The sequence below is a fragment of the Oncorhynchus mykiss genome, chromosome 21, assembly GCF_013265735.2.
Source record: "Oncorhynchus mykiss isolate Arlee chromosome 21, USDA_OmykA_1.1, whole genome shotgun sequence".
NCBI classification, from domain to species: Eukaryota; Metazoa; Chordata; class Actinopteri; order Salmoniformes; family Salmonidae; genus Oncorhynchus; species Oncorhynchus mykiss.
The window spans coordinates 45,162,679-45,180,281 of record NC_048585.1 but is presented as its reverse complement, the minus strand read 5'-3'; the positions used below and the strand labels follow the sequence as shown (position 1 = coordinate 45,180,281).

General features: G+C 40.0%; 1 protein-coding gene and 1 pseudogene across 1 annotated transcript; both read left to right on the top strand.

The window, feature by feature from the left end:
- Positions 1–198: 198 nt before the first annotated feature.
- LOC110518041 lies at positions 199–2,266 on the top strand. The gene is made up of 6 exons (XM_036957954.1): positions 199–280; positions 432–794; positions 950–1,300; positions 1,509–1,625; positions 1,773–1,822; positions 1,983–2,266. Exons 1-6 carry the CDS (start codon positions 241–243, stop codon positions 2,136–2,138), a joined length of 1,077 nt encoding a protein of 358 aa, XP_036813849.1. The 5' UTR covers positions 199–240; the 3' UTR covers positions 2,139–2,266.
- A 10,612-nt stretch (positions 2,267–12,878) lies between these two features.
- Positions 12,879–16,979, top strand: LOC110500865 (annotated as a pseudogene).
- Positions 16,980–17,603: the final 624 nt, after the last annotated feature.

Sequence of the window (17,603 nt, the reverse complement as noted above, 5' to 3'; positions counted from 1 at the left end):
TGATCCAGTAACTCTGAGTTACTTTGTAATGTCTTCTTAAAAAGTAACTCCCAGGAAGCTCAGACTATGGTAAGCCAGAGGACACACTAAGATTGTAGTTGGCCAATAAAATCTCTAGTTTCAGTGTTCCCTCCTACTGCATGAAAGGTACATGTAAAGTGCCGTCTTATATTAGGTGCATATAAAGTGTCCCACTGTCAGACACACACACTATACAGTGCAGAAGGGACTAATGTTACAATGATGAATAGAGAAGTATTTATATTTTACATCAACTTGGGTAAGAGTAAGACATTTGAATTTAGTTCCTTATTTAATCATTTGTAGTATGTCGTTTGAATATGAGTGAAGTGGATGTTCTGTCTGTAATGGGTAGAAATGGTTTATCCATGTCTTTGTCTTTGATCAATTTTGTTTGTTTGCTTTGACAGTTTGTGCTTTTACCAAACCAAACGTAATCCAACCGACCCCTGTGATGGTTACTGAGCCGGGAGGCACTGTGACTCTCACTTGCTTTTGTCCTGATGTGTCGGTGAACAGGTTTCATTGGTTCAAGCAGAGTTTTGGACAGAAACCCCTCCACATGACGTCCTCTTTTTATGGTGGCCATTATTATTCCATCAACTTTATCAAGGACTTTACTGAGACCAAACGTTTGGGTGTGAGGAGAGGAGACTACAGCTGTAACTTGACCATATCCAAGACAGAGCCAGGGGACTCAGCTACGTACTTTTGTTCCACTACAGTCATCTATGAGCTCACATATGGAGAGGGAACTGTTTTAATTGTCAAAGGTAAACTAAACATTTGCTTCTTTAATTTCAAAATGTGTGTCCCTGTATGTTGGTATGTTTGTACAGCTGCTTCATCAAATGCTCCTGATGAATACATGGCTTTTCAAGTTTTTCATCAACATCTTAGTTTTACTTTAGTTACTCACTCTCTTCAGACTCAGAGTCCAACATCATGTCTGTGCTCCAGCAGCCTGTGTCTGAGTCAGTCCAGCCAGGAGGCTCTGTGGCTCTGAACTGTACAATACACACTGAGACCTGTGCAGGAGGACACAGTGTCTATTGGTTCAGACATGGCTCAGGAGAATCACATCCAGGAATCATTTACACCCATGGAGACAGGAGTGATCAGTGTGAGAAGAGCCCTGAGGCTGGGTCTCCTACACAGAGATGTGTCTACAACCTCCCCAAGAGGAACCTCAGCCTCTCTGATGCTGGGACTTACTACTGTGCTGTGGCCTCATGTGGGAAGATGCTGTTTGGCAACGGGACCATGCTGGACTTTCAAGGTAGGTGATACGTCTGACATTCTGTTTTATAATAATCTACATAATCAAATTTTGGATACTTTTGTTTTTCTATATTATTCAGATATCTTTGTATATGAGAGAATAAAATATGATTCAGATCAGGCCGAGTCTTGTTGGTGCCTCTAACATTGTCATAGCTTTATCCCTCAGTGTCTCAGTGTCTCCATCCCTATTTGACATTTCACAGATGGTTGTAAGGAGGACCATCTTCTGTTCATGTATTGCCTTGGCGTAGTGTTGGGTCTGTGTGTCCTCCTCATCATTGTCCTTACTTGTGTTTTGTACAAGATGAGCAAGTGCATAGGTAAGCGACAATATTGTGCAAGATCCAGTATGCTTCTCAATTGTTGGTACAGTTACATTAGTTGACATGATTTGGTCAAAATTGGTCATAAAGTCCCTTCATTGTAGGAGGATGATGATTATATTGATTAATGTGTTTGATTAAAAGGAACCCACCGTCATGCAAGTACTCCTGCAGTCCCCAGTCATGATAACCAGGTAACCTGATCTAACACTTGTTTAGTTGTTGCTGAATCAATGTATTTTTCCTTCAATCAATATATGAAAATATTAATTTTATTCAAGGATTGTTTCACTATACCGCAATATTTAGTATAATACCAAATATTTGGATTTACATTTTTGTTATTCCTCTCAGGATCAAGAGCCTGTTACACTCCATTACGCCGCTCTGAACGTCGTCCACAAGAAACCAAAGTCCGGGAGACAGAGGAGCGCCATGGAGACAGACACTGTGTACTCTGATGTGAGACGCCAAAACAAAAAACAAACAATGTCAACTTGTCCTCTTTAATAACTTGCATTGATTCTGTGTTTTCTACACTGTATGTTTGATTGTGGCTTTTTCATTGTAAGTTACAATTACTTCCATTGATACTGTTGTTCCATTTTGATCAAATAAAACATTCAACTACTTTCATAGAGAGGAATTGTTTGATTTTCATTCATATTTTCTCTGTCCTTAAATGTCACACTTTCACCCACAGATTCAGTGTGCAACAACCATATCAAGCCTTTGCTCAGGTAAAAAAAGAAGGTTGGTTGCAAAATAACTGTAAATATGTATCTATTTCTGGTGTTTGAGCCTCTCAAACTGTCTTATTTTAGCTGTATCCTGTATCTCAGATCTCTGTGGTGTTCTGACTGCCCTGAATAGATTATCCACTCACGTAAACTCAACTCTAACCCCCAGCAATGACCGTCAGTCCTCACCACACTCTCTTTTCACACACCCTCAAAACCACCAACATCCATGTCACTTAGAGCCCAACTCTCTCTCTCTCCATAACAAAAGACTGAACTAAAAATGTACTTCTTAGCTAAATATACCCTGAACAGAATTGATATGGTTAAGAGACTGATTTCAAATATGACAATGTTCACTTTGTAACAGAAGTTTTCACAAACCATGGACAAAATGTGAATATGTATAAGTGCACCTTGCAGAACTGCAATCCGTTTATTTTTCAACAGGGAGCAGAAGTGAACGTGGAAGTCCCCATAACTGTCTCAACAGTAGAGTTGGCAGCAACTTGTAGAAGGGCTCAAAATGTCCACGAATTTGATGAAGTATCATTACCAGCGTGCTTTTCTGTGATAGTTCATGTGTCTAGCTGAAATTTGCAGTCAATTAAATTCCAGAAAATACTATATGCGGCTATGAAGAATCTATAACAAGGTAATATAGTTATTAAATGCTTATTACACATATATAACATGTTAGAAATCATTTCCAGCATCTTTAAATAGCAGCCACCAAACAGGCCAAACAGTCATCATCCCTGGATCATGACTACTAACCTCAACATAGTTATAATAAAGTGTAGCTTAGTAACAAGGAGCAACAATCACTCAAAATGAAACAGGCAGTAGAGAACTGTATTATGAAGACAATGACTCATTTGTTTGAGGGTGTAGTTTTGTAATTGGCCTGTTGGCCTTGTACACACAGGACCCTCCTACCTGCTCTCTGTGTCTCTGTGGTTTTCAGCAGGATGTCTATTCTGGTGTCAGTCAGTTGTTTTCACATTTGTTATTGTTGTTCATGTTTCTACTGACAGCTTGCAGTCACAGCAAACCAGATTTTTATAAATTTACTAGCTTTCTGAAATCAGTTACAAACCACAAATAACAGCTAATGAACTCTCCAAGTTTAGCATCTGTGTGTCATGTGTAATACAGAACCATCTATTCTATATATATATATTTATTTTACCTTTATTTAACCAGGCAAGTCAGTTAAGAACAAATTCTTATTTTCAATGACGGCCTAGGAACAGTACACTACTGCAGGGTTCTCTGTAAGGAGACCAATAGAGGAGGATCCTCCTGATAGATTGCCTCTTATGAGAACCACACTAACCAGACCGTGATTTTTTTAAATTTTTTTTTACCTTTATTTAACCAGGTAGGCTAGTTGAGAACATGTTCTCATTTGCAACTGCGACCTGGCCAAGATAAAGCATAGCAGTGTGAACCGACAACACAGAGTTACACATGGAGTAAACAATTAACAAGTCAATAACACAATAGAAAAAAAGGAGAGTCTATATACATTGTGTGCAAAAGGCATGAGTAGGTAGGCGAATAATTACAATTTTGCAGATTAACACTGGAGTGATAAATGATCAGATGGTCATGTACAGATAGAGATATTGGTGTGCAAAAGAGCAGAAAAGTAAATAAATAAAAACAGTATGGGAATGAGGTAGGTAAAAATGGGTGGGCTATTTACCGATAGACTATGTACAGCTGCAACTATCGGTTAGCTGCTCAGATAGCAGATGTTTGAAGTTGGTGAGGGAGATAAAAGTCTCCAACTTCAGCGATTTTTGCAATTCGTTCCAGTCACAGGCAGCAGAGAACTGGAACGAAAGGCGCCCAAATGAGGTGTTGGCTTTAGGGATGATCAGTGAGATACACCTGCTGGAGCGCGTGTTATGGGTGGGTGTTGCCATCGTGACCAGTGAACTGAGATAAGGTGAAGCTTTACCTAGCATGGACTTGTAGATGACCTGGAGCCTGTGGGTCTGGCGACGAATATGTAGCGAGGGCCAGCCGACTAGAGCATACAGGTCGCAGTGGTGGGTGGTATAAGGTGCTTTAGTGACAAAACGGATGGCACTGTGAATAACTGCATCCAGTTTGCTGAGTTGAGTGTTGGAAGCAATTTTGTAGATGACATCGCCGAAGTCGAGGATCGGTAGGATAGTCAGTTTTACTAGGGTAAGTTTGGCGGCGTGAGTGAAGGAGGCTTTGTTGCGGAATAGAAAGCCGACTCTAGATTTGATTTTCGATTGGAGATGTTTGATATGAGTCTGGAAGGAGAGTTTACAGTCTTGCCAGACACCTAGGTACTTATAGATTTCCACATATTCAAGGTCGGAACCATCCAGGGTGGTGATGCTGGTCAGGCGTGCGGGTGCAGGCAGCGAACGGTTGAAAAGCATGCATTTGGTTTTACTAGCGTTTAAGAGCAGTTGGAGGCCACGGAAGGAGTGTTGTATGGCATTGAAGCTCGTTTCGAGGTTAGATAGCACAGTGTCCAAGGACGGGCCGGAAGTATATAGAATGGTGTCGTCTGCGTAGAGGTGGATCAGGGAATCGCCCGCAGCAAGAGCAACATCATTGATATATACAGAGAAAAGAGTCGGACCGAGAATTGAACCCTGTAGCACCCCCATAGAGACTGCCAGAGGACCGGACAGCATGCCCTCCGATTTGACACACTGAACCAGGCAAGGCAGTCATCAGAAAAACCGAGGCTACTGAGTCTGCCGATAAGAATATGGTGATTGACAGAGTCGAAAGCCTTGGCAAGGTCGATGAAGACGGCTGCACAGTACTGTCTTTTATCGATGGCGGTTATGATATCGTTTAGTACCTTAAGCGTGGCTGAGGTGCACCCGTGACCGGCTCGGAAACCAGATTGCACAGCGGAGAAGGTACGGTGGGATTCGAGATGGTCAGTGACCTGTTTGTTGACTTGGCTTTCGAAGACCTTAGATAGGCACGGCAGGATGGATATAGGTCTGTAACAGTTTGGGTCCAGGGTGTCTCCCCCTTTGAAGAGGGGGATGACTGTGGCAGCTTTCCAATCCTTGGGGATCTCAGACAATATGAAAGAGAGGTTGAACAGGCTGGTAATAGGGGTTGCCACAATGGCGATAGTTTCAGAAATAGAGGGTCCAGATTGTCAAGCCCAGCTGATTTGTACGGGTCTTGGTTTTGCAGCTCTTTCAGAACATCTGCTATCTGGATTTGGGTAAAGGAGAACCTGGAGAGGCTTGGGCGAGTAGCTGCGGGGGGAGTGGAGCTGTTGGCCGAGGTTGGAGTAGCCAGGCGGAAGGCATGGCCAGCCGTTGAAAAATGCTTGTTGAAGTTTTCGACAATCATGGAGTAGAGTGATACAGAGTGGATAAAGCGTGTCATGTGTATTGGTTATATTAGGCTGGTGAGTCCAATCAGTGATGCACTCACAGGTGTTACACTAAAGTTAATGCATGTTTCTGTGAATGATAGGCAATGAGACTGACATACAAAGAATGAGACTGACATGACTTGTTTAATTCTGTAGGTGTTTATCCAAGATACACTTCCACTGTTCTACCCCTGGTCACCCTTATACATTTACATGTTAGTAATTTAGAAGATGCTCTTATCCAGAGCAACTTACCGGATTGAGTAGGGTTAAGGGCCTTGCGCAAGGGCACATCCTCGGTGAGGGGATTCGAAGCAGCAACCTTTCAGTTACTGTCCCAATGCTCTTAACAGCTAGACAAGACATGTTCAATGTATAGAAGCCCTCCTGGAGTACAGTAACTGTTGATTGGTCTGTTCAAAATAATAATAGTTTTCCTTCAAATACTATAGGTACATTTGGTTTTGCTTGTCTTCTACAATGGAGAAAAATGTAATAGAGTGTAACTAAAGTAAGGGTGAAAAAAACAAATAGCCTACTATTTTGACCCAGGGCTGTCCAGACAGGTGAGAAAACAAATAGCCTACTATTTTGACCCAGGGCTGTCCAGACAGGTGAGAAAACAAATAGCCTACTATTTTGACCCAGGGCTGTCCAGACAGGTGAGAAAACAAATAGCCTACTTTTTTGACCCAGGGCTGTCCAGACAGGTGAGAAAACAAATAACCTACTATTTTGACCCAGGGCTGTCCAGACAGGTGAGAAAACAAATAGACTACTATTTTGACCCAGGGCTGTCCAGACAAGTGAGAAAACAAATAGCCTACTATTTTGACCCAGGGCTGTCCAGACAGGTGAGAAAACAAATAGCCTACTTTTTTGACCCAGGGCTGTCCAGACAGGTGAGAAAACAAATAGCCTACTATTTTGACCCAGGGCTGTCCAGACAGGTGAGAAAACAAATAGCCTACTATTTTGACCCAGGGCTGTCCAGACAGGTGAGAAAACAAATAGCCTACTATTTTTTACCCAGGTTTCTCCAGAGAGGTGAAAAACAAAATAGTCTAATATTTTGAACCAGGGTTCTCCAAAGAGGTGAGAAAACCACAAACCACCTGTCGTGGGAATTTCCTGTATTACCAATCATGAGATAGCAAACCACACACAAGTCAGAGTATATTATAAAGTCCCATCTTTAATTATATATGAGCTTCACCATAGCCCTGTGACTCTCAGATCAATTCAGTGTCTATAAATGAATTCCCTGAGAGTGTTTACTTTTACCAATTATTCTTAATACAAATGTCTAAACATATTTCAAAGAGAATAACAACACATTCTATTGAAACTATTCTTTCAAATTGGTTTATACTCCCCATCTCACTGTCAACTCCATCGTAGAGCCAAGGATCAAGAAGTTAGACCTATACCCCTCGGGAATAGAGCAAAACAAACACAACAATACAATACACTCCTTCACATATCACTCAAGGTGTATAAACTTCAATTCAAAACCTCAAAAAACTGAATCCTCCCCCATTTTTTTTACACATATCTCTCCATGAGAGTAATGTAAAAAACAAAACTACCACTGGATTTTTTTTTTTTTTTCAAATAACCTAATCAAATTAAAATCACTAAACTGAAAAAACTCCACAGAGCAAAAAACTGAGTTAACCCCTATGGTCATAGGAAAATAGACTTAAAGCAGCATACCCTTAGTTAAAAGCAATGCCCTCTCCTTCTTCACAGTGGTCCAAATTACAAATATGGCTAAGAACTACAAACTCAAACATATTTATAAATTACACAAATTATCTTGAACTCAGTATTACAAATGACCATAAATTCATTATCCAAATGGCTTTCCAATGAGGGTGATCAAGCCACAACGGAAGGTCATTATAGAGGTCATACAAAACCCTTCAAAGAAGTCTATTTTACTATATTAGACAAATTATAAAAATAATCAAATATTTCCTACTTGTTGTATCTCAGGTTCCCAGAACATTCCTTTATCAAAAGAAGTAACGTGTTTAATTAAAACTCATGTGCGTGCGTGCCCCTTTAAGATACCTTTGCACTAAAACAAATGGAAAACTCACCAAACACAAAGGAAATAAAAAACAAATCAAACATAGTATCTTAAAAACACCAACAAATAGTCATAACAAATGTTTTATGTGTGTGTATTTGCAAAACTGAATGAAAAAACAAAAACTTCCAGGCCCTTTTCACTTTGGTAGTTTATGGCCTCAATCTCACTCACTCTCCCCAAGATTATAGTCCCAGGAAACATTTCAAAGAGAGACAAAGAAACACTCATTTTCCCAGAAAAAAACACAAAACACTTTGTTAGTATTCATTATACTACATCGATTCAGAAACTCAAAAGTGAACTATAAACCAAACCTAATGATAAAAAAATTGTTACATTTACATTTTAATCAACATCAATGTATATGTATGCTTAAGTGAAAATGCTACCCTTAGATACAATTATCCTGATACCATTACTATCTAAATGTAATACTTCTTTCCTCTGTCACAAATGTAGTATATTTCTCAGCGTAAGGAATCAGTCATTTAATCCCAGGTATTTAATTAAAATGTAAACGTGTTCTCCCATGGCTCCTTCAACTTACATACTTTAGATAACTTCCATCCGTCCCGGAAGAAGGAATCCTACTCAAACACATCAGATAATACAATGTTTAATTAAGTTAAATCAACTCCTAAAATAAACAATAAACAAATAAACAAACTCCTTTAATCAGCTATCTAAATCATTTCGTACATTAATGATCTTCCTTCTCTCTGTACAGGGTCTGAAGTTCCAATGTATGCAGATGATACAGTGATAAATTCATGCAAATAACAAACAACAAACTACACAAGAACTCACTACTATAATGGTTCAGATGACAAAATTGCTCAGAGACTCATGTTTACATCTCAATAAAATTAAACACAGTCTGCATGTTTCTAAAAAAACAACAACTGATGTCTATGTATCAGGGGAAAAGCACAAATAACCGAATTCAACCTAGCTAATGTCCCAAAACATATGCAATTGTTTTTGACTATAGAGGTAACAAAACTATAATTAAAATCTATGATACTCCCCCACTTAACATACTACCTTACTAGTTTGGCCCAAGCTTGCTTTTCAACATTAATACCCATTCAGTCTTCTGCCAACAGGTTCTCAAACTACTTGTTAGGAAACCCAATAGCTATAGAAAGCATAAGGTCCTGAGTTGGAAAAAATCTTATTCAATACACTGACTCCAATCTTGTATTCAAGATTCTAAATGTCCAGGCTCCCTTAAGGAAAAGTACCTTTAGTCAATCTGCTTTCAGTGTGAGAGCTTCCCATGTCTGGAATACCCTGCCATTAGACACACACAACTGTGATTAATGTGCACTGACCCTGTAAAAATAAAAACTAGTCAAACTGCAGTCCACTTTAATGACCTGACATAGTTCCACATAATGGAAACCGATTATGATGTTAGACTACAGGAACTTTCCTGCTCAAATTCACTGGTGTTACCTAAACAATCAAACCAAGAATCACTAACCATCAGAATACATTATCACAAAATGTTTCCTTATTCACACCTGAATCACTTTCACCTCAACATATCCTATTTCTTTTTTCCCAGTGGGCAAAAAAATATAACCCCTCTCATTTCAACGTTTTTCCTTACCTCTATCGTAAGATTTAAAACCAAACTTTACAACTTTCTCTTCTCTTTCCTCTTCCCACTTATGAAATGTCCAACATTTTAAAAATAACACACACAGTGCCAAAATTATAACATGTGTCAGTCAATCTATAAGAATGAAAAACATTTCGGTGGGCACCACCCTATCGCCATTATCTCTCCGCTACCATTTAGAATTTCTTTAACTTAGGTAACTGTCTCCTCTATTGATACAGTAATTTAAATATGACTCAATTCTCAATACATCATTCCAGCAGATAATTTAGGCAACAGACACCTTCTTGCATCAAAATTCACTTCGCTATTATTTCTAATGAATTAGTCTATCAACCTAAACAATCTATTAAAACGTTAAATGTATATCTTATACAAACACTAGCGAACATAACTTTCCAGGCAAAACATACAAATAGTTTAATTACAATCAAATACTCCGATTTTAGTTAGCGCATTGGCTGGGAACCGATCCCGGGCCTCCAGCTTGGAAGGCAGCTATGCTCACCACTATACCACCAATGCTATGTGAATGACTAAGATTCTCCAAAAATAAACCCAGTTTACAATTGTCTGTATTCGTAAAATCTGGACACGTCACTATCGGCAATTCCCAGAAAAATAGACCTAGTTTAAAGGCTTAAAAGTTACTCCGGCTATGATTCTCACATGCCAAATGAATAGATTAGCAATCAAAGAATAAAATCGACATTTATTGACTAGGAAACAGATCTTGCGCCTTTTAATAAAAGTAGATTATGTTTACTTATGCAACGTATTTCAATTACTTTACTACATCACGCAATGATAATTAGTTTGATGGAAAACCTTAGGCTTTGTATGACATTATAAAATACGTTGAGATTCCCTCTAATTCTCTCTAACTTTATGGAAAACAGTTCATTCAATAAATCCCGCAACTTCTCTTATACTGGGAAGAAAAAATATAACATTTTCAGACCTTAACAACATTTTCAGACTAGTTTAATAGTGCTTAAACCCTCATCTTTATCAAATTATCCATTAAAGATACCAACTCAAAACCTATGTACGTCTACGAATGGGTGGTGTAAATTGTATCTAATTATATTCTCAGCATTACTTTATCAAATCTCTAGTAATTGATTATACATACATACAATTTATCATAATTTCAAATATTCACAGAATCCATATAAAACGTAAGAAAATCTTAGGTGCTCACACAGAACTTTAAGGATCAACCACACAGAACTGGTCACACGTTCACGCAGAACATACAGTACTTGAAAGGTTACCCACACAGAGTCAACCTACCCCGCTCACACAGAACGCTCCTACAAATATTACCTAGCGATCCCATAACAAAACACTCACACAGAGTAACCCCGGGCATACCTGGCTAGCACATTTAAAATAATTGGAATTCACCACTTCTGAGGGTCACTTAGACAGCCACACAGACACACAGAATGAGTTCCTTCTTCCAATAGGGGTTCACCAAGTATCATGTTTCACACAGAACACACAGTCACCCTGGCCCCTCACCCCCACAGACCGCACCAATCCCCACTGTGATCAATTCAGTGTCAGGACAGCTCTTGGTCACCGCAACCGGACAGTGGCAGAGTATCTTTGAGTCCACAAACTCTCAGATTACTCTGGTCTGACTCTGCCCTGTTTACGCCTCCAAGGTGTCCTCCTTACAAAGGAATTCACACTCAGAGTATACGTAAACTCGACTTCAAGTGTGTGTGGTTCGCTCACCTCTTTCTTGGAAAAAAACTCAGTATGAGATGTGGTATCCACTCAGCTCGCTTCCTCTCAGATCAAAGGTTGGTCCATCTGCTTCGTTCCCGAAGTGTGGTTTCCCTAAGATCCCAAGTTTGAGGGATCCCTCGTGCACGATTTATTTACCTAGATCGTCAGGAACGGTCACCGAGTGAAGATTCACATCCCTTCCTCATCGCCAAATCTCGTGGAAATTTCCTGTATTACCAAATCACGAGAGAGCAAACCACACACAAGTCAGAGTATATTATAAAGTCCCATCTTTAATTATACATGAGCTTCACCATAGCCCTGTGACTCTCAGATCAATTCAGTGTCTATAAATGAATTCCCTGAGAGTGCTTGCAAAACAGTTCTTAGTATCATTTATAGCCAAGACACACCCATCTCAACTCACATGGTCTCCTAAAGGAAGTTCCTATCTCGTTCTTGGTACCACTTAGGACCAATACATTACCTCATACAATGGCATATATCAATTGTCAATTATAGATACTCCCATCTTAAATACAACCTCTCCTGGACAAGCTCACGGAGGGGAGTGACTGGCACACAGACATTGTGGAGCCAACTAACTGGTTCTCCATTAATCACGCCATCCCTTCACATGGTTTAGGAATAGTTACAGACACATTCACAGATAAGACAAACCTGACCTCTCCCCTCTCTGGGCCCCAAGTAACTGAGCCCTAGCAGAGAAGGGATAACTGCAAACTGCCAACAGTATTATTCAAAAAGAAGACATTCTAATGACAATAAATAAGATAAATCAAATCAAATCAAATTGATTTATATAGCCCTTCGTACATCAGCTGATATCTCAAAGTGCTGTACAGAAACCCAGCCTAAAACCCCAAACAGCAAGCAATGCAGGTGTAGAAGCACGGTGGCTAGGAAAAACTCCCTAGAAAGGCCAAAACCTAGGAAGAAACCTAGAGAGGAACCAGGCTATGTGGGGTGGCCAGTCCTCTTCTGGCGGTGCCGGGTGGAGATTATAACAGAACATGGCCAAGATGTTCAAATGTTCATAAATGACCAGCATGGTCCAATAATAATAAGGCAGAACAGTTGAAACTGGAGCAGCAGCACGGCCAGGTGGACTGGGGACAGCAAGGAGTCATCATGTCAGGTAGTCCTGAGGCATGGTCCTAGGGCTCAGGTCCTCTGAGAGAGAGAAAGAAAGAGAGAAAGAGAATTAGAGAGAGCACACTTAAATTCACACAGGACACCGAATAGGACAGGAGAAGTACTCCAGATATAACAAACTGACCCTAGCCCCCCGACACATACACTACTGCAGCATAAATACTGGAGGCTGAGACAGAAGGGGTCAGACGGGGTCAGACGATAAAACATCTAATTCTGATTCTGCTAGCACACACCAAACAAGTAAAACCTTCAAGACAGTTACTTGCATTCTACAGCTTCCTGTATCTCAGTGAGTCCAGCCAGTAGACTGTGTGACTCTGTATGGTGCAATAGACCACAATACCATGGTTGTCTGAATGAGGTGTCAACAAAGAAGATTGGGTCCTGTTCAACCAATCACCCACTAGCCCTTTGTTGAAGTGTTGTATACATGGGTAGACTTTCTCCACTCAAGATGATATATTCAAAGATGGTGTCACTGTTGATGATGCTTCTAATTCTCAAACAAATGGGAAAGTTATATAACTTTACCAAGGACTTCACTGGGACTAAACGTCTGAGTGTGAAGAGAGGGGTTGACAGCTTTAACCTGACCATATCCAAGACACAGTTTATTTATTTTTATTTAACCTTTATTTAACTAGAAAAGTCAGTTAGGGGACTCAGCTACATACTACTCTGCTGCTATTTAAATGGACAAAGTCAAAGGTAACCTAACTTAGTTCTATATTTTGGATATTAATTTTTCATCCATGATATTCTAAATACACATTATAAATTGTGTATTGTAATTGTAATAAATCTAGCAGGACAATACAATTTATAGACCATGATATTAATATGTCACTCTTTTCAGATTTAGAGTCCAAGAGTATGTCTATTGTACAGCAGCCAGGAGACTCTGTGACTCTGAACTGTACAATACACACTGAGACCGGTGTAGGAGAACACAGTGTCCTTTGGTTCAGACATGGCTCAGGAGAATCCTGCTCAGGAATCATTTACACCCATGGAGACAGGAGTAATCAGTGTGAGAAGAGCTCTGAGGCTGGGTCTCCTACACAGAGCTGTGTCTACAACTTCCCCAAGAGGATCTGATGCTGGGACTTACTACTGTGCTGTGGGGAGATACTGTTTGGGAACAGGACCAAGCTGGACATTCATAAGAACTGCAGAGCGAAGGAAAAGCAGCCAACAAGTGCTCAACATATGTGGGAACTCCTTCAAGACAATTGGAATATCATTCCAGGTGAAGCTGGTTGAGAGTATGCCAATAGTGTGCAAAGCTGTCATCAAGGCAAAGGGTGGCTACTTTGAAGAATCTAAACTATTTTGATTACTATATGATTACATATGTGTTATTCCAATGTTTTATGTGTTCACTATTATTCTACAATGTAGAAAATAGTAAAATAAAGAAAAACCCTTGAATGAGTGCGTGTGTGCAAACCTTTGACTGGTAGTGTATGTCAGTAGACTAAATTGCTCTTCTGAAATCCCTGCATATGTTGCTACTTTTAGCATCAATAAATGTCCATTAAACAACTGATACTGACTGAAATAGACTTGTTCCTTCTCTTGTGTTCTGTACATAAAGTATGTCTGTATGAACGTGTGCAGAGGGCTTCTGCTTACCCAACCTACTGATAAATGCTAAACCCCCCCATGCATGCACCCACACAGCGAGATGTTCACAGGTACCTGCACTCTGTGGTCTGCTGTGAACACAAAACAAGTCGGTCTCTACGCTTTGGACAGGCCTGCTGGCCTTTTACACAGTCCAGGGCCTCTATGTGGTTTTCAGCAGGATGTCTATGTGGTGTCACTCTGTTTTCTCTCATTCTTTCAGTGTTGTTCACAACCATGACAATAAGCAACACAGTCCACTTAGATATACTGTATACTGTATGTCATGTAGCCTATATCTTGTCACTTACAAGAGCATAGGTTTAATTCATTCAAACTACAATAATTTGTTTACAGAGTTTAAAGTAGAAATTGTATCAATGTATACTAGGCTACAGTGAAGAGGCCTACCCATGAGGTACACCCCTACGAAACACTCAACTAGTAGCCTACATTTGAGTTAGCACATGAATGACAGGGATAACACTGACTTTAATTCTGTAGGTGTTTCCTCCACATACTCTCACAGTAATGCTTCACCCCTGTTCACTGTACAGTTGTGGCCAAAAGTTTTGAGAATGACACAAATATTAATTTTCACCAAGTCTGCTGCCTCAGTTTGTATGATGGCAATTTGCATATACTCCAGAATGTTATGAAGAGTGATCAGATGAATTGCAATTAATTGCAAAGTCCCTCTTTGCCATGCAAATGAACTGAATCCCCAAAAACATTTCCACTGCATTTCAGCCCTGACACAAAAGGACCAGCTTACATCATTTCAGTGATTCTCTCGTTAACACAGATGTTGACGAAGACGAGGCTGGAGACCACTCTGTCATGCTGATTGAGATCGAATAACAGACTGGAAGCTTGGAATCAATTGCTTTGCACAAAAGGGCTTCACAGGCAAGGATCTTGCTACCAGTAAGATTGCACCTAAATCAAACCATTTATCGGATCATCAAGAACTTCAAGGAGAGCGGTTCAATTGTTGTGAAGAAGGCGCCCAAGAAAGTCCAGCAAGCGCCAGGACCGTCTCCTAAAGTTGATTCAGCTGCGGGATCGGGGCACCACCAGTACAGAGCTTGCTCAGGAATGGCAGCAGGCAGGTGTGAGTGAATCTGCATGCACTGTGTCTGATACTGGCACTTCTTGTAGAGATGGGTAAGTCCAACTTTGATATTTCTCTGCTTAAGGGATGTAGACTCAGGTACTTAATTGATGCAATTCATCAATTATTTTTTTTGGTATATAAAGGACTTGTGTAAGTAATGGATCATGTTTCTGTGTGTATTTTAGCTGCTGGACAATCCTCGGATATTCATCTTGTTACAGCCAATGTTGGAGAGACTGTGACTTTGCACTGCTTCTATAAAGGCAACCTGGCACTGTACTTTATGTGGTACAAGCAAAAAATGGGTGACAATCCACAACTCTTATCAACCTTTTACAAGTATAACAAGAATGCAACATTTTACCATGAATTTAAGGGTAACACTCGCTTCTCAGTGCAAAGCGGTGAAGGAATGAATCACCTAAAGATCTCAGACATGCAGCTCTCTGATTCAGCCACATATTACTGTGGGAACACTTATGCCAACCAGGTGGAGTTTGGAGCAGGAGTCATTCTCACTGTGAAAGGTACAACATCTGAATTTACAAACAAAATAAATAGTAACTAATTTTCTGAACTTATAATGTTAAGGGATTTTTCCACATTACGTTTTGGATACAATGGCTTAATTATGCTGTATTTGCATGATCAGATATGACTGTGTATGATTTAAACAATGTTAACTTGGGACACAACATTGGGGACAGTTGTACTGACTTATTAACATTCTTGTCAGGTTCAGGGTACAGAAAAATGTCTGTGCTCCAGCAGCCTGTGTTTGAGACAGTCCAGCCAGGAGATTCTGTGACTCTGAACTGTACAATACCCACTCAGACCTGTGTAGGAGAACACAGTGTCTATTCAGACATGGCTCAGGAGAATCCCTTCCAGGAATCATTTACACCCATGGAGACAGGAGTGATCAGTGTGAGAAGAGCCCTGAGGCTCCTACACAGAGATGTGTCTACAACCTCCCCAAGAGGAACCTCAGCCTCTCTGATGCTGGGACTTACTACTGTGCTGTGGCCTCATGTGGGGAGATACTGTTTGGGAATGGGACCAAGCTGGACATTCAAGGTAGATGATACGGCTTGTATCTTAATTATATTTTACTGCTCTACTGTGTGGAATATACATTGCCTTGCTGTTCTGAAGGTCCTTTATCAATGTTTGAATGCCCACAGGCCAAAGGGCAGACGCTCTTATCTTGGTATACTGCCTGGGTGTAGGATTGACTTTCTTGTTAATCCTGATCATTGTCCTTGCTTGCATCATGTACAAGATGAATCAGAGAAAGTGTCTGCAGTGCAGAGGTAAGTGACAACCTTTTAGAAGTTGCTCTTCTTTAACATTACCGTCTACAGATGTATCTGCATGGGAAGGAGTTGCATCTTTATCTTTGAGGTGTTTCTTTTCAGGATCCGTCTCTCTGACACCATGTCCAGCAGTCTCTTCTACAGATGCAGGGGTAAGTAGAATTCCTTACATTTTGTATTACCATAGAAATATGTATGGAAATGTTTATGTTAAATAATAACACATGTTATTATTTCCCCCTCCCACTTTTATAATTGTTTCTCACAGGACCCAGATGGAGACAGTCTCCATTACGTAGCTCTGAATCTGAGCAACAAGAAGAACAGGTCTAGAAGACAGAGAGGTCACATGGAGACAGTGGTGTATGCTGGGATCAGACAGTAGAACTGGATAAATGAAACAGTCCAATGAATTCTCTTTTTATCAACTCCCACTCTATTAACATTATTATCTGTATTACTGTAACATATAATTACTGTAGCTACTTGAATTAAGTGCATTGCTTCTCTGCCAAACTCATTTTAAATGGACTTGCTTGTGGTAAGATGAATAAAGCATTTAACAGCAGTCAAGACAAAGGAAGTTGAATGTATTGATTTAGGCCAAACTCAGGATCTTTAAAGGTGCAATATGCAGAAATCGCTATGCCATTTCCTGGTTGCTAGAATTCCAATAGTACACCTAATTTCAGTTTATGTGACAAAACAACCAATGTGTAAAGAATCATTGTACCATCTAAACCGCTGTGAAATATCTTTTCAATAAGCAATAATATTGTATTTTCAGCTGTTATAAACTAGTGTACAAAACTGAAAGTAAAAGATGCAAAAACTAAACTTAAGAACAGGAAGCTTAGAACTAGAGCGCCTAGAATAGATCTACTGCTTCTTAGACTTGCTTTCAATGAGAAGGAAAGATCTATAACTCACATTTCTATGGGAATTTGGTCAGGTCGCCCAAAAAGTTACATATTGCTGCTTTAATTTGTAGTGTTAAACCGTTTTTTAATCTCTTCTCGTGCCACTAACATGCCCTCGAACACACAGCAACCTATTTACATTGTCTTCAGTCTGTGATGAACACAAGATGAGGATGTATCTGCGCTTTGTTAGAGCCTACTAGTTTTGTACACAG